This window comes from Garra rufa, chromosome 19 (genome assembly GCF_049309525.1).
Source record: "Garra rufa chromosome 19, GarRuf1.0, whole genome shotgun sequence".
Lineage (NCBI taxonomy): Eukaryota > Metazoa > Chordata > Actinopteri > Cypriniformes > Cyprinidae > Garra > Garra rufa.
Genome location: NC_133379.1, coordinates 7764725 through 7788401, shown reverse-complemented (window position 1 = coordinate 7788401; position 23677 = coordinate 7764725). Strand labels below are relative to the sequence as shown.

The following is a 23677-nucleotide window of genomic DNA, read 5'->3' as shown; positions in this document are numbered from 1 at the left end:
TATTATTGGCAAGTTAAAATGCCCAGCTGCTAGTTGGGATATTTTGCCATTTGATTTGCTGGCTGCGACATTTGATTACACTGGGCCTTGTATTACTGCTATTGTTAATTGCAGTCTTTATACAGGCATTTTCCCTTTAAGTTTTAAGCAGGCGGTTATTCAGCCCCTTCTTAAAAAGCCTACTCTTGACCCGTTGGATTTTAAAAATTATCGGCCCATTTCAAAGCTGCCTTGTATCTCTAAAATATTGGAAAAGGTAGTTCTATCTCAGTTGAACTCTTTTTTGGCTAAAAATGAGGTGTTAGACGCTTTTCAGTCTGGTTTTAGGGCAGGACACAGTACTGAATCAGCTTTACTGCGAGTTTCAAATGATTTACTACTCATTGCAGACTCAGGTAATAGAGGAGCTCTAATCATGCTGGATCTTAGTGCAGCTTTTGATTTAATAGATCATAATATTCTTATTAATCGCTTGGAATATGTTGTGGGGCTGAGAGGGACGGTCTTGAAATGGTTTTCCTCTTATTTAAAGGGGCGTTCAATTTCTGTTAGGGTTGGGGATTTTTCCTCCAAGTCAGTTTCTCTGGATTGTGGAGTACCTCAGGGTTCCTTTCTGGGACCTATTCTTTTTTCACTATTTTTGCTGCCTTTAGGCCTAATTTTTAAGAAATATGGTATATCTTATCACCTATATGCTGATGATATTCAGATTTATTTACCGATTAGAGCTGGAGGATCAAGCCCTAATCTATCTTTGGTATCATGCTTAAAGGAGGTGACTAGCTGGTTAGAGCAAAACTGCCTGCAGTTAAATGCTAGCAAGTCTGAAGTCATGGTTTTTGGAATGAATAAGGATGACAGTGGTTTAACCGATTTTATAGGTATGTGGGAAACAAATGTTCAGCCTAAAATAAGAAATCTAGGTGTAATTTTTGACTCTGCTCTTATGTTTGACCATCAGGTTAAAAATGTGGTAAAAAATTGTTTTTATCAGTTAAGGACTATTGCGAAAATGAAATCCTTTTTGTCTGTTCCTGATCTAGAAACAGTAATTCATGCATTTATCTCTTCACGCTTGGATTACTGTAATGCTCTGTTTGTAGGAATAAGTCAGTCTCTTATTTCAAAACTGCAGCTGGTTCAAAATGCTGCTGCGAGACTCCTCACTGGTACTAAGAAAAGGGAGCATATTACACCAGTTTTGGAAAGGCTCCACTGGCTTCCTGTGAAATATCGAATACAGTACAAGGTGTTGTTGGTTGTTTATAAAGCTGTTCATGATATGGCCCCGGGATATATCAAGGACTTGGTGCTTATGAATTCTGGTAGATCACAAAGGTCTTCTAATTGTTTACTACTCTTTGTTCCGAGAACTCGTCTAAAAACTAAAGGGGATAGAGCTTTTTCAGTCGTTGGCCCTAGACTGTGGAATGCGCTTCCCCCTGATATAAGATCTGCACCATCAGTTGATGTTTTTAAAATTCGTGTGAAAACGTACTTGTACTCTATGGCTTTTAATTCTTGATTCTGTCATTGCATGGTATGTGGCTTGTATGTTTGTTTGTTGTTTTCTTTTAGATGTACAGTCCTTTGGTCTACGTTGTAGTAGAAAGGGCTATATAAATAAATAAGGCTTGAGACTTGACTTGGAGTGGAGATCAAAAGCGAAACACCCACTTACCTGAACTCCCAAATTATAGTAGTACTGGAGCACTTTGTAATCTGTGGAAAAAAAAACAAAAAACAAAGTTAAAGATAACACACATGCAGAAAATATTATGCCCAATGTTTTCAGAGGTGGTTTTGTCTGACCTCTTGGAAGATCACTGCCATTGGGGTCATAGGAGTAGGGTGGAGGCGGCGCCATGGCCACAGGTTCTCCCAGCTCATTGACAAACCATGGAACTGCTTAGGAAAATGGATAAAACTACATAGTGACTACAGAGGAAGACTGTCATAATTCATCTCCTTTGCTAACATTAATATTTGATAACTGCACACATGGCAATCACTACATTCTAGTGTTGCACGATATACCAGTACTAAAACGGTATCGTGATACCCTGCTGTAAGAAATGGTACGATTCCGCATTTTACTAGTAATGGTACTTTAAGAAAGCATTTTGATGAAAGCCGTATTAAGTAAAAGTGGATGAATTTGGAAAAAATAAAATGGAATTTGGGGATGAAGCAAATTTCATAGGACCTTATTTAATTTGTGTCTGTCTTTGTTTTATTGTATTTGTCCTTTAGCTTGTTACCTGCATCTATGTTCGTATTATTAATAACAAAGATAAAATAACAAAAATGGACTATATTGTGATAAATTATTATTGTGAAATAAAATGACTATATCATGAAATAATATTTGGCTTTATCCTTTTAGCTTTTATCAAAGTTGCAAAGATCTCTACATACCTGTAGGCTCAGTAATTGCTCACCATGGTCTTGTGTAGTGGCACTGGCATGTGATTTTTTTTGATGAAATGCTTCTTTTTTTTTAAATAGATAAAATAACTATAACCTCCATTTGGATCATCTGTTATTTACTTTATCTGTCATTCTATGTTTTTGTTGTAGTATTGGTTCAGTATTACCGAAATATTTTAGTCAGGTCTCGTATCAGAGTCAAAATTTTGGTATCATGACAACACTACTACATTCATTTAAAAACACAACCAAAACTGTATACCAGGCCTGCCCAGAACATTCTGGGGTGGCGGCTGTCCAGGGGTTATGTTGTTGGGCTGCAGTGGGTTTGGGGGAGTCTGGGAGCTCCCAGTGGATGAAGAGGAAGAGTTTGATGTAAAGATCGCAGCCGGGGCAGAGTTGATAGGTTGAGAAGAGGAGAGGACAGATGACTTCACAACCACCTGAAAAGACTGGGTTACACACATCCCCTCCGAAGCAGAACACAACAGTGTAACAAATTAATGAAAACTGAACAATGCATGCCTGTTGTGAGTAACTGTAGGTGGCGACACCCTCTTGTGGTGACCCGGCACGAGAACCTCCATCCTGAATGGACTGCAAAACATGTCAAAATTTAATCTGATTATCATATAATCTCGATTTAATATAAAAGTAACTTTAAACATTCCCACAAATACTAATCTAATGAGTGAAGTCACATTTTCCATATTCCCAAATAAAAGGAAAAAAATAGAAGTTCGTCTAGGAGAGCTTGCGCAGAGCTGTCAGAGCACATCTACTCCACGTTCTCCCACTGGAACTCATGTCAGCCACGGTATTAGCATTTTAGTAGACATTTTTGACAAATGAAGAAGTTTGGAAGACAGTACCAGATTGGCAGTAGACTCTGCTGCAGCATACACCGACGGGCTCTGATATCCTGCCTCTGCAATAAAGAAATATTATGTTTTAATACTTTAACACTGCTGAAATTTTACTAACATATGTAGTGGTTAATGAACTAACCTGCAGCAGAGTAGATGTACTCCTCAGAGTATTCACCTAGTCAGGGCAAACAGTTAAAATTAACTGCCATCCATCATATCACATATGGCCCATGACAAGGCCTAGTGAGCTGCCTACAAAGACAGCACTTTTGGGCATCATGAGCACAATTCCAAAGCAAAGAGTGTTTAAAATGATGGCATACAATTTTTTATTTTATTGTTGGTTTTATTGTGCAAATCATTACCATCAGTATGTACCAAAAGTATATTATAAGATCAATTGCAAGTATGATTTTGGACCTAGAGGATCTGAATAGCGTCTAATTTGTTTTTCTTCTTCTTTATGGACTTTGTCTGAAGTGGTGAACGGAGAACTGAACGTCAGACCTTGTTGAATACTAAAATGAAAGATGACACTGTACAAGGTCCATTAACAAGAATAAAGGAGGAAATTTGTTTACCCAATTATCAGAACTAGATTTGACAACGGGGATAAGCAAAAAAGCGATACCTGTGCAATAGGCACTGAAGAGAGTCTTAGTTGAGTTACAGTTCCATTCAGTTAAAAACATTTTACCACATTGATGATGCACAATACTAACAATGCCATTTACATACATTAGGGGTTCTCAATCTTTTTGGGGCTAGGGACCCCACATACAGGGGAGAAAATTTTCCAAAGACCACATTATTATAATTAGGCATAAGTCTACTACAATGTGTACTCTTAGATGTAACTGGAACTTACATTTTAATATTTCTGGAAGTTTTTTTTATTTTTATTCAGTTTTATTGTTCCCAATTTAATGTTTTTCTTTTATACATTTCATATAAATTCAGATAAATGCATCCCAAATTTGCATGAATTTGTTTTACGCTACAAGTCAAAAGTATTTGAACAGTAAGACTTTAATGTTTTTTAAAGAAGTCTCTTGTTCTTACCAAGCCTGCATTTATTTGATCCAAAGAAGAGTAAAACTGAAATAATTTTAATATTTAAAACTGTTTTCTTTTGGATTTTATATTTTTATTATTACTACTATTATTTTTATTATGTTGAAAACAGTTGAGTAGAATTTTTCAGGTTTATTTGATGAATAGAAAGTTCAGAAAAACAGCATTTATCTGAAATAGAAATCTTTTGTAACATTATAAATGTCTTTATCATCATTTTATCAATTTAAAGCATCCTTGCTAAATAAAAGCTGATTATTTGGATCTTTCTATTTATCAAAGAATCCTAAAAAAGTACTCATGTTTTAAATATTTATAATAATTTAAAAAAAAAAATGTTTCTTGAACAGCAAATCAGCATATTTGAATAATTTCTGAAGGATCATATGACACTAAAGACTGAAGTCAAGATGCTGAAAATTTAGCTTTGATCGCAGGAATAAGTTACATTTTTAAATATATTAAAATAGAAAGCAGTTATTTTAAATGGTAAAAATATTTCACAATATTACTGTTTTTTGCTCTATTTTGGATCAAATAAATGCAGGCTTGGTAAGCAGAAGAGACTTCTTTATAAAACATTAAAAATCGTACAGTTCAAAAAGTTTTGACTTGTACAGTAAATTACTTTTTTTTTTTTTAACTGGAGTCAGCAATTCGGTTAGCATTTTCCACATTGTGGAAATATTAAGGCACCAAAATTATTTTATTATTATTTGTTTTTTACAATTTTGCAAACACCCCTGGCTATGGGTCATGGACTACCAGGTGTCCATGGACCCTACTTTGAGAACTCCTGATATTAATAAGTGATCATAGGGGCTTTCACACCGTGTAGTTCTAGGAACTCAGTTTTAGGAACCAATAAACTGGTTGCATTGACACCGGCAGCAGGAACTATTAAGCGCCGTATTCGGAGCTGTTTTTGTTGCGTGTCATAGGTTTCATGATAACGGAGATGGAATGTAAACGCACAATTCACATGACTGAAAGCCTACTGGACCTACTTTGAGAACTCCTGATATTAATAAGTGATCATAGGGGCTTTCACACCGTGTAGTTCTAGGAACTCAGTTTTAGGAACCAATAAACTGGTTGCATTGACACCGGCAGCAGGAACTATTAAGCGCCGTATTCGGAGCTGTTTTTGTTGCGTGTCATAGGTTTCATGATAACGGAGATGGAATGTAAACGCACAATTCACATGACTGAAAGAGCAAAACGTAGGGCCATGAGCCGAAATTTCCTATGACAACTTGTAGCGTTACATATTGTGCCTGAGAAAAGAACACAAGTTCTTAAATTACTTAGCGTAATAAATGTTTACATGGCTTTTTAAAAAAGCTAGGTAGCCTGAGTTTCGTATGCGCTTGGCCAATCAGTGTACACTTGTCACTGATAGTTCCTATAGAACTGTTTTAGACCCTACTCCTAGAACTAAAACCTATTTCCTACGGTGGGAACGTGCCAAAAAGAGGGTACTACCACCAACGGTTCTAGGAAGTATGAAAAGTTTCCTCCGGTACGAAAGCCCCTCATATGGGTAGCTGTCAGCTCATTTGGTTTTGAGACAGAGCCATGAAAAATATACAGGTGCTGGTCATATAATTAGAATATCTTCAAAAAGTTGATTTCAGTAATTCAATTCAAGAAGTGAAACTTGTATAATGTAAACATTCATTCCACACAGACTAAGGTGTTTTTTTCTTTTAATTTTGATGATTATAACTGGCAACTAATGAAAACCCCAATTCAGAATCTCAGAAAATTAGAATTTACTTAAGACCAATACAAAGAAAGGATATTTAGAAATATTGGCCAACTGAAAAGTATGAGCATGAGCACTCAATACTTAGTTGGGGCTCCTTTTGCCTGAATTACTGCAGCAATACGGCGTGGCATGGAGTCGATCAGTCTGTGGCACTGCTCAGGTGTTATGAGAGCCCAGGTTGCTCCGATAGTGGCCTTCAGCTCTTCCACATTGTTGTGTCTGGCATATCGCATCTTCCTCTTCACAATACCCCATAGATTTTCTATGGGGTTAAGGTCAGGCGAGTTTGCTGGCCAATTAAGAACAGGGATACCATGGTCCTTAAACCAGGTACTGGTAGCTTTGGCACTGTGTGCAGGTGCCAAGTCCTGTTGGAAAATGAAATCTGCATCTCCATAAAGTTAGTCAGCAGCAGGAAGCATGAGGTGCTCTAAAACGTCCTGGTATACAGCTGCATTGACCTTGGACCTCAGAAAACACAGTGGACCAACATCAGCAGATGACATGGCACCCCAAACCATCACTGACTGTGCTTTACACTGGACCTCTCCTCTCTTCTTCCAGACTCTGGGACCCTGATTTCCAAAGGAAATGCAAAATTTACTTTCATCAGAGAACATAACTTTGGAGCACTCATCAGCTGTCCAGTCCTTTTTGTCTTTAGCCAAGGCGAGACGCTTCTGACGCTGTCTGTTGTTCAAGAGTGGCTTGACACAAGGAATGCGACAGCTGAAACCCCTGTCTTGCATACGTCTGTGCGTAGTGGTTCTTGAAGCACCGACTCCAGCAGCAGTCCACTCTTGGTGAATCTCCCCCACATTTTTGAATGGGTTTTGTTTCACAATTCTCTCCATGGTGCGGTTATCCCTATTGCTTGTACACTTTTTTTCTACCACATCTTTTCCTTCCCTACCTCTCTATTAACGTGCTTGGACACAGCTCTGTGAACAGACAGCCTCTTTTGCGATGACCTTTTGTGTCTTGCCCTCCTTGTGCAAGGTGTCAATGGTCATCTTTTGGACAACTGTCAAATCAGCAGTCTTCCCCATGATTGTGTAGCCTACATAACTAGACTGAGAGACCATTTAAAGGGCTTTGCAGGTGTTTTGAGTTAATTAGCTGATTAGAATGTGGCACCAGGTGTGCTTTTCACAATATTCTAATTTTCTGAGATACTGAATTGGGGTTTTCATTAGTTGTCAGTTATAATAATCAAAATTAAAAGAAATAAACAATTGAAATATATCAGTCTATGTGGAATGAATGTATACATTATACAAGTTTCACTTCTTGAATGGAATTAGTAGAATAAATCAACTTTTTGAAAATATTCTAATTATATGACCAGCATCTGTAGAGCCAAACCACTGGAGAGGTTTTGGCTGTACCTTGGTCGCCAGCGTTACTCCTCTCATCTGGGTCCTCCTCTGATGATGTCATTGGCTGTTTGCCTGAGGGAGGAATTGGACTGGGAACTCTTGGCACCCAGTAAGCAGTGGCCCCTGGAACCATGGTGCTGGAGACAGCTTGACCCTTTCAGATACACACAGGGAGACAGACAAAAATGGTGATCATAGCATCAAAGCCTAAAGACCTATTCACACCTAGGACAAAAACATAACTATAAAGATTTATTGACCATTCTGATTTTACGTGAATAGAGAACCCAGCTGACTTTAAAGAGCTTGTGCATTTCAAGCAGCATATGACATAACTGCAGTCAGTGTTTTGGTGTAGAGCTCAATATACAGTCGTGGCCAAAAGTTTTGAGAATTACATAAATATTGGAAATTGGAAAAGTTGCTGCTTAAGTTTTTATAATAGCAATTTGCATATACTCCAGAATGTTATGAAGAGTGATCAGATGAATTGCATAGTCCTTCTTTGCCATGAAAATTAACATAATCCCAAAAAAAAAAACTTTCCACTGCATTTCATTGCTGTCATTAAAGGACCTGCTGAGATCATTTCAGTAATCGTCTTGTTAACTCAGGGGAGAATGTTGACTAGCACAAGGCTGGAGATCATTATGTCAGGATGATTGGCTTAGAATGGCAGACTTGACATGTTAAAAGGAGGGTGATGCTTGAAATCATTGTTCTTCCATTGTTAACCATGGTGACCTGCAAAAAAAACGTGTGCAGCCATTATTGCGTTGCATAAAAATGGCTTCACAGGCAAGGATATTGTGGCTAAGATTGCACCTTAATCAACAATTTATAGGATCATCAAGAACTTCAAGGAAAGAGGTTCAATTCTTGTTAAGAAGGCTTCAGGGCATCCAAGAAAGTCCAGCAAGCGCCAGGATCGTCTCCTAAAGAGGATTCAGCTGCGGGATCGGAGTGCCACCAGTGCACAGCTTGCTCAGGAATGGCAGCAGGCAGGTGTGAGCGCATCTGCATACACAGTGAGGCGAAGACTTTTGGAAGATGGCCTGGTGTCAAGAAGGGCAGCAAAGAAGCCACTTCTCTCCAAAAAAAAAAAACATCAGGGACAGATTGATCTTCTGCAAAAAGTATGGCGAATGGACTGCTGAGGACTGGGGCAAAGTCATATTCTCAGATGAAGCCTTTTTCCGATTGTTTGGGGCATCTGGAAAAAGGCTTGTCCGGAGAAGAAAAGGTGAGCGCTACCATCAGTCCTGTGTCATGCCAACAGTAAAGCATCCTGAGACCATTCATGTGTGGGGTTGCTTCTCATCCAAGGGAGTGGGGCTCACTCACAATTTTGCCCAAAAATACAGCCATGAATAAAGAATGGTACCAAAACACCCTCCAACAGCAACTTCTTCCAACAATCCAACAACCGTTTGGTGAAGAACAATGCATTTTCCAGCACAACCGTGCCATAAGGCAAAAGTGATAACTAAGTGGCTCGGGGACCAAAACGTTGACATTTTGGGTCCATGGCCTGGAAACTCCCCAGATCTTAATCCCATTGAGAACTTGTGGTCAATCCTCAAGAGGCGGGTGGACAAACAAAAACCCACTAATTCTGACAAACTCCAAGAAGTGATTATGAAAGAATGGGTTGCTATCAGTCAGGATTTGGCCCAGAAGTTGATTGAGAGCATGCCCAGTCGAATTGCAGAGGTCCTGAAAAAGGGCCAACACTGCAAATACTGACTCTTTGCATAAATGTCATGTAATTGTCGATAAAAGCCTTTGAAACGTATGAAGTGCTTGTAATTATATTTCAGTACATCACAGAAACAACTGAAACAAAGTTTAGCAGCAAACTTTGTGAAAACAAATATTCGTCTCATTCATAAAACTTTTGGCCACGACTGTAGTTGTTGTTCTTGGTTTGAACAGGCCTTAACGGATTAGTTCACTTCCAGAATAAAAATTTCCTGGTAATTTACTCACCCACATGTCAAAGATATTCATGTCTGTCTTTCTTCAGTTGAAAAGAAATTAATTTTTTGGAGAAAACATTCCTGGATTTTTCTCCATATAGTGGACTTCAATGAGATCAATGGGTTGAAGTTACAAATTGCAGTTTTAATGCAGATTCAAAGAGCTCTACATGGTCCCAGCCAAGCAATAAGGGTCTAGTCTAGCAAAATGATCCGTAATTTTCTATAAAATTACAAATTTATATACTTTTTAGTGAAAAATGCTCATCTTGCACTAGCTCGGCTTTACATGTTATGTAATCACTTTGGAAAGGTCAGGCATGACTTAGGCAGAAGTACTGACCCAGTGCTTACAAAGCAAATGTGCAAAGTCAAACACACTTTACAAAAAAAAAAAAAAAAAAGTTCAACAACAAGTACAACAATTTTCAAAGGATTTTGAAGTTGAAGAAAATGAGACAAGTTCTTAATCTGGAGTACACAGACGAAGAACTAACTTCATGCAAAGACTATAGAATACCCAAGACTTGTCACTCGTACAGTTTTGAATGGGGAAAAATGCAACGTTCATTATGGCCGCAAAGCCCCGCCTTCTTAGTGAAAGAGCCACTGGCTCATTTAGCCGGAAAAATAAGCGTTTTTTCTTAACGCTATTGGAGCACAAGGAACCATATGAGGCAGTTCTTGCTGGATTTCTTTGGAGATTTAAAATATGAAATTTAATCATAAGCTTGTTGAACAGTTTTGGAGAATTTGATGTTTCCCCATTTAAACACATAGGAGCTGCACTTGCCTGCCCGAGTAGCATTTCAAGGACGGCTGCCGAGTGACATGACTTGCCTTAAAGGGACTTTGCTGCGTGTGAGTTTTCCAACGTGAATTCATAATGCATGAAGTTGCAGATGCGCTTCGCAGAACTAGTGCAAGAAGAGCATTTGTACTTAAGTATATACATTTTTATTGCTTTTTTTTTTTTTGAAAATGGCCCATCATTTCACTAGACAAGATCCTTATTCCTCGGCTTGGATCATGTAGAGCCCTTTAAAACTGCATTAAAACTGCAATTTGGACATTCGACGCATTGGGTCCCATTGAATTCTACAATATGGGGAAAAATCCTGGAATGTTTCCTCAAAAACCTTAATTTCTTTTCAACTGAAGAAAGAAAGACACAAACTTGTCGGACGGCTTGAGATGAGTAAATTATCAGGAATTTTTTATTCTAGAAATTGACTAATTCTTTAATATTTCAAACTGTTAGTTCAGTAGAACTGGGTGTCTCACTGGTATCGGCGAGAAGGTACTCTCATCAGTCTCCTCAATCTCATAGAAGGTGATACTTCCCTCTATGTCTTGGGTTTCCTCTCCCGGATCAGGAACATAGCTCAGACATTCTTTATTCAGAGAGTGCATCTGCCGCCGACTCCTCCTATACATACACAATCTAACTCACTTTCCTAGCAGCTGAATGAAAGAGGTTTACTGAGCAAACAAAATATTCAACTGAAATAACTTGCAAAATGAAACTGTAAACACGTGAAACACGAAAAGTGCACGTTAAACCATTTTGTACAGTCTTTAAATCAGTTCCTAATTTTCACAACCCATTTTTTAATTGAATAAATAGATACCTAGTTACAAAATATATGAGTACCTTATATTGTTTGTCCATCACAGGTTCATTATAGTTTGTGCCATTTTAAGCATTATGATGTACATTAAGTAAGTGTTTTCCTACCGAGACCTGAATGAGTAGTTATCAAAACTCTGGTAGCAGCGCTTGCTGGGACTGGGATAATAGGCTATGTCTGGTCCAATAAGATGGTGTCTGTTCAGGAATCGGGCCGAACTTCTGACCATAAGTTGTGTTGTGAAAGAACCACAAAAAAAACAGATTGATCCAATGAGTAAGGAAGATACAACAATGAATAAGCATCTATAAAGAATTGTGTGTCTAACCTGGGTGGGCCATAGCCACGTGGTGGTCTAGGTGGAGGGTGGGGTCGGTAGTGTTCGTAGGACAGACCTGCAGGAGGTGGAGCGGGACCGTGCACCCCTGGAGAACGGACAGGATAATTGTTTCCTGGCCCAGGCTGCAGACGTGGAGGTAAGCCAGGTTGAGGACGACTGAAAGATACCGCCATCAACATCTCCTTACCACGAGGTTTCTTGAAGTACCGTCTCCGTCCACGCAGATCTGGGTCTTTAAAGAGGAAAACTTTCATGATGCAATGTGATCGGTTCATGTGCCCTGCTGATAAATCTGGCATCTACCAGTAACAGACCTACTGTATAAACTGATCAGCCACAACATTGAAACCACTCGTGTAATATTGCGTAGTTCCTCTAACCAAAACAGCTCTGATGTGTCGATGCATAGACTCTACCTCTGAGCATGTCCTGTGCAATCTGGCACCAAGACATTAGCAGCAGATCATTTAAAAGGGTCATGAACTGCCTTTATTATTTTGTACTGTTCTCTGCTGTCCACTTAAAATGTTAGAGATTTTTTAAATCAAAAATACATTAAAATTGCAAACTAATAACTTATCTTTTGGTTCTTTTTTTGTCCCCCCTCATCGGAATGCTCTGTTTGAACAGGCATGGTGGATTGTAAATACCCACTGCTATCATTGGCTAACAGTTGTGTATGGTTGTGTGGTTTTCTCAGTTTCTGCATCCATAGCAAGCATTTTAATAGATATGAAAAAATGCATACAAAAATTTCTGAATCAGTGTGCTATAACTTATAAGGATAAAAATATACTTTAGTCTTGGGTGCTACAGTGTTGCTATAAACAAACAATGATAATAAGTAAGACAAATAAAAGAAATTAAGAACATACAAATGTATAAGTATAAAATGTAAAATGTGTTACATAACACAGTAAAGTGCTAATATGCTACAGGTGTGTTGTTCTTGGTAAAATTCAACAGTTTTATCGAGGCAGGAACAAATGAAAGCTTCAGTCTATTAGTTTTACACATTGGCATTCTCAGTCTCTTTCCCGACGGCAGTGTCTGGTATTCGCTAAAGGCAGAGTTTGGAATCAGTATGTCGGCACAGCATAGTTTGTTTTAATCTTTCTGACAATCATGCGTCAAATTGTGCCTTGTTAGTAAATGAATTTGTGGTAAAAATGAGGTCAAAGGACCAAGTTCTTACTGACGCGTCTGGAACTTCATTAAAGTAGTGTTCACTTTCAGAGCAAAGATTTACAGATAATGTACTCACCCCTTTGTCATCTGAGATGTTCATATCTTTCTTTCTTCAGTCATAAAGAAATTATGTTTAAGGAAAACATTTCAGTAATTATTCCCATATAAATGGACTTCTATGGTGTCTGCGAGTTTAAACTTCCAAAATGCAGTTTCAATGCAGCTTCAAGGGCTTTCAAGAGCTCTAAACAATCCCAACCAATGACTTATCTAGTGATACGATCAGTCATTTTCTTAAAAAAAATATATATACACTTTTAAACGTCAAATGCTAAACTTGTCTAGCTCTGCCATGCGTATGCGTACATGCGTATACAGTCCCATTCAAGACAGGCTATGTCTATCCTCGAACATCTGTTTAACCTTTTTTTGTAAAGGGCATTTTACCTTCTTTGCACATTCACTTTGTAAACACTGGGTCGGCACTTCTGCAGCGATGTACAGCGATTTTGAATTTGGAGGAGAAAATGAGATGGAAGTTTTTCAACATACTCTAACTGTATTGAACCAGAATGCACTGAGCGCACAAAGAGCTACACAAGACGAGCATTTGAGGTTGAAAAGTATATATACATTTATTTTTATTTTTTTAGAAAATGACAGTTGTTTTACTAGATAAGACCCTTATTCCTTGGCTGGGATCATTTTGAGCCCTCTGAAGCTGCATTTTGGAAGTTCAAACTCACAGGCATCATAGGGCTACGTTTATCGTTTAGTTTCTGAGCAGACCTGCGTTTGCCTCTCTGGTTATTTGCATAATTCGGAGAACAGGGCTAAACCGGCATTTTCGCAGATTTGCTTCAATATATGCTCTTTTTAGACTAATGCTCTGGGGAATTTGGAGACCAACCCTGTTGAAAAAACAAGCATGATTCATCAGACCAGAAAACTTTCCTCCATTGCGCTATGATCCAATTCTGACACTCATGTGCCCATATTGTAGGCACTTTCAGTGGCAAACTGTGATGCACTTTGTGTTGAGACACCTTTCTACCATGGCCAGCATTACATTTTTCAGCAATTTGAGCTACAGTAGCTCTTCTGTGTCATCACACAGGCAGGCTTTCTCTCCCCACATACATTAAAGAGCCATGACCCTGAAGCTGGTTCACCGGTTGTCCTTACTTGCATCATTCTTGGTAGGTACTAGCCACTGCATACTGGGAAAACCTCACAAGACTTGCCATTTTGGAGATGCTCTGACCAAGTTTAGCTATTTGGCCCTTGTCAAAATTACTCAGGTCTTTTTTCTTGCCCATTATTTTCTGCCTCCAACACATAATATTCAAGAACTGTTTACTTCCCGCCTAATATATCCCATCCCTTGACAGGTGCCATAGTAATGATCAATACTATTTACTTCACCTGTCAGTGGTTTTAAATGTTATGGCTGATCAGTGCATATAAAGTATATGCAAGGTCAATATTTGACCATTGTCTGAGATATAAACAAAATGTGACCCTGGACCACAAAACCAGTCTTAAGTAGCACAGGTGTATTTGTAGCAATAGACAAAAATACACTGTATGGGTAAAAATTATCGATTTTTCTCTTATGCCAAAAATCATTAGGATATTAAGTAAAGATACTTTTAAAATTTCCTACCGCAAATGTATAAAAACTTAATTTCTGATTAGTAATATGCACTGCTAAGAACTTCATTTGGACAACTTTAAAGGCAATTTTCTCAATATGTAGATTTTTTTGCACCTCAAATTTCAGATTTTCCAATAGTTGTATCTCGCCCAAATGTTGTCTTATCCTAACAAACCACATATCAATGGAAAGCTCATTTATTCAGACCCCAAACTGACTCTTATGACTGGTTTTGTGGTCCAGGTTCACAAATAAGCATTTTTTCAAGCATAATTATTACATGCAGTTCATTTTAAGATTAAAGGAGAAATTCACTTCAGAATGAAATTTCCCAGATAATTTGCTGACCCCCATGTAATCCAAGATGTACTTGTCTTTCTTTCTTCCGTGGAAAAAAAAAAAGGTTAAGGATTTTCCACCATTTAGTGCACTTCAATGGGGATCAGCGGGTTGAAGATCCAAATTGCAGTTCAATGCAGCTTCAAAGGGCTCTGTACGATCCCAGTTTAGGAATAAGGGTCTTATCTAGCAAAACGAACTGTCTTTTTCTAAGAAAAATACAAACTTATAAACTTTAACCACAAATGCTTGTCTTGCACTAGCTCGACCTCACGCATTATGTAATCATGCACACATGACGTAGGCAGAAGTACAGACCCGGTGTTTGCAAAGCGAACATGCAAAGAAAGTCAAACTCTCTTTACCAAGGGAAAAAAAAAAAAAAGAAGGTAGAACATAAATCCTTCGGCCTCAGCTAGGATCGTGTAGAGCCCTTTGAAGCTGCATTTGGACCTTCAACTGTTGGCCATCATTGAAGTCCATCATATAGAGAAAATTCCTAGAACATATACATATATATATATATATATACACACATATACACATATACAATATATATTATATATATATATATATATATATATAAATTTCATTGCGACTGAAGAAAGTAAGACATGAACATCTTGAATGACATGGGGGTGAGTAAATTATCAGGAAACTTTTATTCTGAAACTGAACTTCTCTTTTAACACCAACACTGCATATTTAAATAAAGATTTTAGCTTTTTAAAAGTTCTGCAGTTTTATATACATAAACATTTGATTACATAAAACAAGGAAACACCTGCTAAACTAAAGAAAACTTAAGACTGTACATTTCTATACAAATGAAGTTGAAAAGAGGCAGACCTATTTCTCCAGGGTACTGCTCTGGATGGTTGTACGAATTTCCCTTTCTGCTTGGTGTGATGTTCCAGGCTGGCACAGGATTCACCGGCTTCAGATTGGTCAAGGGAACCAGGTGCCTAAAACATCAAAGAGAATATTTAAAGATTATCAGGGAAGTCTGCCTGTGAAAAAGCACAGATAGACATAACTTACTTTTCTCCAAGCTCCTCAATAAACACAGTCACCGCAGTGGTCTGAGTCCCTACTTCCTGAATGAAGGCATTGTAGTACTTCCCTTTTGGATCCAAGCGGACCTGGGAAACAAAACCATGAGCATGACAGATGCTGCAGGGAAATGAATTGTGTAATAAATATCATTATTACAGAAAAACAGGTGAGACGAAAAACAAAAAACAAAATCGTATGCCAATTTGCAGCGTTAACACTTAAACCTGATGCAAGGTTTTGTCCCACCTGACACTTATCTCCTAAAAAATACTGTCTGCCAGCAAACACCATGTAATCAGTCTTCTGTAGCTCTACAACACAGGATTATCACAAAGCACATTACAATAAAATTATGCACACATTATACGCCTTATTCAGGGTAAGAATCATTTAAAGGTATGGTTCACCCAAAAATGAACCTCATGTTGTTCCAAACTCTTAAAACCAAATTAAGATATTTTTGATGAAATCTGAGAGCTTTCTGACCCTGCATAGACCTTGCCTGTTCAGCCACATTCAAGGCCCAGAGAGGTAGTAAGAACACTGATAAAACAGTGCATGTGACATGGTTCAACCGTAATTTTGTCAAGCTATGAGGATACTCTGTGTGCAAAGAAAATAAAAATAACGACTTTATTTAACCTTGTTTGCAAGCAGAGGAACACATGCATTCATCCTGTCAAAGACATAATGAATAAAGTTCTTCATTTTTTTTGTTTTAATTGCCCACAAAAAGTATTCTTGTATATTCATAAAATTAAGGTTGAACCACAGATGTCACACCTTTCTGGGCATTAATTCTATGCAGGGTCAGAAAGCTCTCGGATTTCATCAAATATCTTAATATGTTATCTGAAGATGAATGAATGACATGAGGGACACAGATTTTTTTTTATTTTTGTGTGAACTATTCTTTTAAGCTCCTAAAAGGTAACCTAGTTAAAGTAAACTGACCTTTGCGGCTGTCTTGCCACACGTCAAACTCCACGTTGCGGTACAGCTCTGGCTCTAAAGCCTTTAGTACCTTGTACGGCAGAGCCAGTTTTCCTGACCCTTCTGTGGCCTGTGGTAGAGAGATTCTGTCAAATACTGTGGACAGTTTAACATCTTAATCTCTTAAATCATGGTCTTAGCCACCTTCTGGTCCTCAACTCCAGCTTTACTTTTGTCTTCCGAGCGGCTGTGACTACTTGGTTCCCATTCTTCTCTGGAAAAACAAAATCATGCAAAGTACATAGACATTCTTTGATGATACACAAAAAGAATTGTAAAGAATGAAAGCATGTATCAACTAGAAGTGTTCAAGAAGCTACTTGCTACTACCTGTAACACGTCAAACTACTCATAAATTGTAAGGTAAACTACCATCAAGCCGTTATCTTAAGCAATCAACTATCAATAATTGTAACAATGTGAAATGTCTGCACTGCCAGTATTTTACTTCTGATAATTTTAAAGAATCTTTGAACAAAAGTATTTTGTTGATTTTCACATAAAATGGCCATATGCCTTAAAATATAAATTGCAAAAGTTGTTTGGATTCTTTTGGTAGATGCTTTTTAGACTTTTTTGGAGCTCAAGAGCCCCAGTCCCGATTTACATTCATTGTATAGTAAAGACAAGCCAAGACATCCTGCAAAACATCTACAGTATGTCACAAAAGTGAGTACAACCCTCACATTTCAGCAACCATTTTAGTATATCTTCTCAAGGGACAACACTATCGAAATGAAACTTGGATACATTTTAGAATAGTCAATGTGCAGCTTGTATAGCTGCATAGATTTACTGTCCCCTGAAAATTTGTCAACATACAGCCATTATTGTCAAGATAGCTGGCAACAAAAGTGAGTACTTGGGGTGTAAGTTTCAATATACTGTGTTAGCACCATTGTAATCTGGCACTGCCTTAATCATTCTGGGCATGGAATTGACCAGAGCTGCACAGGTTGTTGCTGGGATCCTCACGGAGCTGCTGAACATTAGACACATCGTGCTTCTCCACCTTACACTTGAGGATTCCCCACAGGTGCTTAATAGGGTTTAGGTCTGGAGACATACTTGGCCACCCCATCACCTTCAGCATCCTCAGCATGGCAGTTGTCACCTTGGTGGCGTGTTTGGGATCGTTATCATGTTGGAAAACTGCCATTCGGCCTAGCTTCAGGAGGGAAGGCATCATGTTCTGCTTTACAATGTACAGTACATAATGGAATCCATGTTTCCCTCAATGAACTGCAGCTCCCCAGTACCAGCAGCACTCATGCAACCCCAGACCATGATGCTACCACCACTATGCTTGACTGTAGGCAAGACACAATTTTCTTGGTACTCCTCACCAGGGCATCACCACACATGCTGGACACCATCTGATCCAAACAAGTTTATCTTGGTCTCATCAGACCACAGGACATGGTTCCAGTAATTTATGCTCTTGGACAGGTTGTCTTCAGCAAACTGTTTGTGGGCTTTCTTGTGAGCTAGCTTCAGATGAGGCTTCCTTCTGGGACGACGCCTACGCAAACCAACTTGGTGCAATGTGCGGCATACGGTCTGAGCACTGACAAGCTAACCTTCTACTTCTGCAACCTTTAACCCCCTGGGGTCGGCCGTCAAGCTACAAGCGCGGCCAGGACCGGAGTATCTGTATGCGAGGAAACTCACACATCACCGCAAACAAAGCAACACGACTTTAAGTTCATCTTGGTTACAGTTTGTTTCTGAAAGAAGACGCGCTGTGAGGAATAAGACTTATATTTACTTCAATCAAAAGAAGGACGCGATGCGACGCAAACCCAGCAGGAGGAGACATTTACATTAGTAAGTCTTACTTTTATTTGCCTACTTGCTTTCGCTGTCATTTACTGTGACAAAACGTGTACACATTTTACTAGTTAGACTTATTCCAAACTGTAATTCCTGACTATATCAAATTAAACATTATGAAGTACGTTTGATTGCATTGCATCTCTCACGATGCCAGGATATTTTAATGTTCTAGAAAACGATGCATTTATGACTGTAAGACGCATTTATGACATGTTTATGACTGTAGGAACATTTATTTTATTGTACAACAGTAGGGTGTAGAAGTAATATGAGTGCTTACACTGGATGTATACATCACGTTTATTAGTAATATAGTGCTAAACAATAATTATTAGTTTCTCAGATATTACATATCCTTTTTTACATTAGTACAAATGCTAGAGTCTATGACTATATACTCTACCAGTCACTCTCTTTAAAAGGGAAGTGTGTCCAAACCTCTGCCTGGTAGTGTGTGTGTGTGTGTGTGTGTGTGTGTGTGTGTGTGTGTTTCTTTATTTATTATAGATGCTCCTGATATGAATAGGCTCACAGATGTTTTGTTTTTGAGTCCCTTCAAACTGTTTCCCTCTGAGAGCGCTGTACAAACTTCAACTACGTTCAACTACACTGATATTCTAGTGTAAAACAAGTTTGTTGACTACAAATAAATTGTGGACGCACTTAAATATCAGGTAAGAGTTACTGGTTTCATTTGTTGAACTGAATTCAAAAAAAGTTTTCAGAAATGCCACAAAGTCTGTGCACATCTGTGTGGTTAGATCAGGGAGCTCAATAATGTGTCTTTGACCTTCATTATGTATGTTTTGATTATACTGTGTTGTAAATAAAATACAAATAATCTAAAACTCCATTCTTTGAATCTTCTCACACTGTTGCTTACCTGCTAGTCAAGTCAGTCATTGATGGGGCCATTAGGGAGGGCTCTTTTGTCTCTCAGGTGTGAATTGCTAAATATTAATGGATCATTGCCACACCTATGAATAATCCCTTTCGATCACAAAACATGTTTTAGAAAATTTGCATCAATATATGTGACCCTGGACCACAAAACCAGTCATAAGGTAAAATTTTACAAAACGGAGATGTACAACATATGAAAGCTCAATAAATAAGCTTTCTATTGATGTATGGTTTGTTAGGATAGGACAATATTTGGTCGAGATACATCTATTTGAAAATCTGGAATCTGAGGGTGCAAAAAAATCAAAATACTGAGAAAATCACCTTTAAAGTTGTCCAAATTAAGTTCTTAATGCATATTACTAATCAAAAATTACATTTTGATATATTTATAGTAGGAATTTTACAAAAAATCTTAATGGAACATGATCTTTACTTAATTTCCTAATGATTTTTGGCATAAAAGAAAAATCTATAATTTTTGACCCATACAATGTATTTTTGGCTATTGCTACAAATATACCCCAGCGACTTAAGACTGGTTTTGTGGTCCAGGGTCACATATTGTTTTCTCTGAACGAGATGATTTTCACATCATTTGGATGAAAAAATTCTAGCCTACTGCATCCAGTTCTCAAAAGTCTTGATGACAAATGTTCTGTATGTGTTTCATGGCCCTATTTCAGTGACTTCAAAACTTTAGTTTTTCACTAACCACGCATAAACGTAGTTTTCTCAAAAACACAAACATGTACATTCATGTTGCTTGCATATTACTATAGCCCAAAATGTGCTGATTACAATGTAATCAGACTATAGCCATTAATATGTTTTTAAGATACTGAAAAAAGCACAGATGTCAGGGCATGTCAAAACTTCTTCAGGGCCCCAAAACACCCTCAGACCCCATAGGGTTAAAGCAATGCTGGCAGCACTCATGCATCTGTTTTTTGAAGCCAGGTTCTGCACCTGATGCACAGAACAAGTGCTCAATTTTAATGATCGACCCTTGCAAGGCCTGTTCTGAATGGAACCCATCTTGGAAAACCTCTGTTTGACCCTGACCACTGTAGTGTAACTCGGTTTCAGGGTGTTACTGAACCTCTAATAGCCTTGGCCATCTTTGTGGAGAGCAACAATTCTAATTCTCAAATCCTCAGAGAGTTCTTTGCCATGAGATGCCATGTTGAACATCCAGTGGACAGTATGAGAGAATTGTTCTTAATGCACCAAATTTTAACTGCTCTAATACAAGACACACAACTTTGTATGGTCCTGTCAAGCAGACAAAAATATGAATATGATGAATGTGGCTTTGCATGGTTAAACATACTGCTGTTATCACTTAGGGCTGGGTTTCTCAACTCTGGCCCTCAAGGTCCACTTTCCTGCAGAGTTTAGCTTCAACCCCAATCAAACACAGCTGAACAAGCTAATCAAGGTCTTCAGGATCACTAGGAAGTTACAGGCAGGTGAGTTTGATCAAGGTTGGAGCTAAACTCTACAGGAAAGTGGACCTCGAGGGCCAGAGTTGAAAACCCTTGACTTAGGGTGTACCCACTTTTGTTCCCAGCTATTTTGACAATAATGGCTGTATGCAGAGTTATTTTCAGAGGACAGTGAATCTATACTGCTATAGAAGCTGCACATTGACTACTCTAAAATATATCCAAGTTTCATTTCTATAGTATTGTCCCTTGAGAAGATATACTAAAATTGTTGCTGACATGTGAGGGGTATACTCACATTTAAGGAAGACAGAGACTACAATAAAGACAGAAAAGAAGAAAAGACCTCTGAGGGCGGTCTTCTGGGGTATCGTAGCCTGCGTCCTCACTGCACATAGAGTGGCTGTTTCGGTAACGCCGTCCTCCTCCTTTGAATCCCTCCAGCGCCACCTGCAGCTCTTCTTCCTCAACTCCCAGAACACGAGTGTACAACAGTTCATACAAAAGAGCTGAAAAATATGAAAGCAGCACATACAAAATTCCAGCATGTACTGCAACGTGCATGATTTTTCTAGATGCAAAACACAAGGGTCTTAATGAACTGCTAACTCACCCTGGCATATTGCAGCATCCACTGGATAGCTCTTGGTGTAAACAATGTCATAGTGGCCGTTGTTTGAGCAGCACAGCAGAATCTGTGGGGTGGAATTCAAGATGGTTAGTGTGCGAGGAACCATAACGAATGCTCCACAAATTAAGCAGTACTTGATCAACAAAGTAATGCTTAAGCAAAGAAAAAATTAAATACACTAAAACTTTGTCATCTTATTTCCTCACAATTCAAAAGAAAACCATCTGGTGGATGGAAGCAGAACAGAAGATCGTGTGAATGCTTGCTGCCAACCAAAAATGGTTCCACTCTCATTTGATTGCCACCAAGTAATCAGGGCTCCAGCTTTCTGGATGGCTATCATGAGAGCTTCAATGGAAGAACGTTTCTCTCAGATTCATGGTGTCAATTCTTTCATAAATGTTCAGATAGTGGTAAGAAAATAAAGCAGCTATGAGAGCAGCTGTGTATACTGCTTTGGATTACAGAGTTACTTCTGTGACACGGCAGCTGTGGTTAGTTGAATTAGAACTAAACTTCACTTAGAACTTTTGAATGTGAGCTAATGGAGTTTAACACAGTCCTTACCTTGGGCAAATTGTCCTCCTCTGCAATCTCAGTTGGCGGCTTACCTGGATACCTGTAAATGACAAAGCACCGCCTGCGCCCAAGACCGTTCACATGAGAACATGGGCCCAAAATTCAACATTTTAAATCTGGATTTATTCAAATATGTATAGTTCAGATTTACTGCAACAGATTAATGAATAGTTCACCCCATTTTATTTTAAGACCATTTGATTGCTTTTCCTTCATGGGACACAAAAGTTAATTTTAAGAATGTACTGGCTGCTCTTTTCAATAGAATAAAAGTGTATGAGGACTGAGACTGTCAAGGACCAAAAAGTACATCTCTGGTAAAAGCAGTCCTCAAAAACTTGAGCAAACTTCCAAGTTTCAATTGCAACTTTATTCAAAGTCCATTTTAGATAAAGGTTTTTGGTCTGTTTATCACATAAAACTATCACAGGACTTGGGATGAGGCACAGGAGTCTCATTTTTGTCATTTTGATACTAAATTTTGAACTATTCCTTTAACATGCCTTTTGTTTCACAAAAAGGCTCTGGATTAAAAAAAAAGAGGGTGAGAGAAGCAAAGCATACCTGTACAGTAAAGACAGTGCTTTTATTTCCACTTGACCTGTGGTTTCCTATTGAATGTAGGATGTAAAAATACATTAATATGAATTCTTAAACGGCTCTTGTAGATTTTAACCAATATCACATCATTTACGTGTCTGATAACCAATTTTTAGGTGCATTGAATTGTCTAATCATTAAGATACAAACATAAAACATATGAATTGTTAATATTTGTGACAGCAGGAAGATAAAAGACCTTGAATACAAACCTGGGGATCTTCCAAACGTTCCAAATACTTCTCAAAAGATCCTTGAACAAACTGAAAGACATAATAACACCATAACACAACATGTTATGATGTTTAAACTTAGTGATAGTTTGTATAAATGTTTTTGTTGATGTAGTCTGAAACTTACAGGCTCAAAGTTGCATCTGTTTGCCTTAATGAAGTTGACACACTCTTTCCTTATTCTTTGATGGTAATTCTGGGAGTAATAAAGCTTATAACAAAATGAAAACATCAGTTTAGCAGCATATAGTCAAAACAACAGGTGCTTCACTGGAGAGGTAAATATGTCGTCTTCTTAATGCATAGCATGCGCCACTTTCAAGAACAACTTCTGAATGTGACAGACAAATGTACAGTTTGAGAGTATTTTGAAGTAAATATATATATTTTTTAAACGTACCTGCTCAGAAACAGCTCGAAACAGACAGGACGCGTCTCTAGCCATCATTTTTCGGTAAAGCCCGATGCTGGCCAGATACTCGTCCATGTTTACAAAATACTTCTTCAAGGCTTTCTGCATCTTCAAGAAATAATAAATAAAAAACAATACACATTCAGAACTTCACGGCTTTCCAAAGACAAGCGGAAAAACTGTGAAGGTCGAAAGTTTCCTTTCGGGCTTGAGAATGATACAGGTGCTGCAAATCAACCCTGATTGATGCGCAGCACTTTCTTTTGGCGCGACTTTAGATTTCAAAACTATTGGTACCCTAACCCTAATCCACATTCAGGAGTGATGTT

General features: G+C 38.2%; 1 protein-coding gene across 1 annotated transcript in view; it reads right to left on the bottom strand.

Annotated features, from left to right (window-relative positions):
- The window catches only part of alg13 (ALG13 UDP-N-acetylglucosaminyltransferase subunit), a 28188-nt gene extending 4732 nt beyond the window's left edge, over positions 1-23456 (bottom strand). The window contains exons 1-22 of the mRNA XM_073825175.1: positions 23337-23456; positions 23064-23147; positions 22916-22966; positions 22668-22714; positions 22092-22164; positions 21507-21588; positions 21240-21402; positions 16851-16920; positions 16668-16776; positions 15960-16024; positions 15699-15799; positions 15507-15622; positions 11462-11705; positions 11241-11354; positions 10787-10931; positions 7533-7677; positions 3439-3474; positions 3303-3358; positions 2956-3027; positions 2693-2873; positions 1813-1908; positions 1682-1722 (exon numbers count right to left, since the gene is read on the bottom strand). Coding sequence (XP_073681276.1) covers positions 1682-1722; positions 1813-1908; positions 2693-2873; positions 2956-3027; positions 3303-3358; positions 3439-3474; positions 7533-7677; positions 10787-10931; positions 11241-11354; positions 11462-11705; positions 15507-15622; positions 15699-15799; positions 15960-16024; positions 16668-16776; positions 16851-16920; positions 21240-21402; positions 21507-21588; positions 22092-22164; positions 22668-22714; positions 22916-22966; positions 23064-23147; positions 23337-23456 — 2211 coding nt within the window. The remainder of the gene's footprint in view (positions 1-1681; positions 1723-1812; positions 1909-2692; positions 2874-2955; positions 3028-3302; positions 3359-3438; positions 3475-7532; positions 7678-10786; positions 10932-11240; positions 11355-11461; positions 11706-15506; positions 15623-15698; positions 15800-15959; positions 16025-16667; positions 16777-16850; positions 16921-21239; positions 21403-21506; positions 21589-22091; positions 22165-22667; positions 22715-22915; positions 22967-23063; positions 23148-23336) is intronic.
- Between the last annotated feature and the right edge of the window lie 221 nt (positions 23457-23677).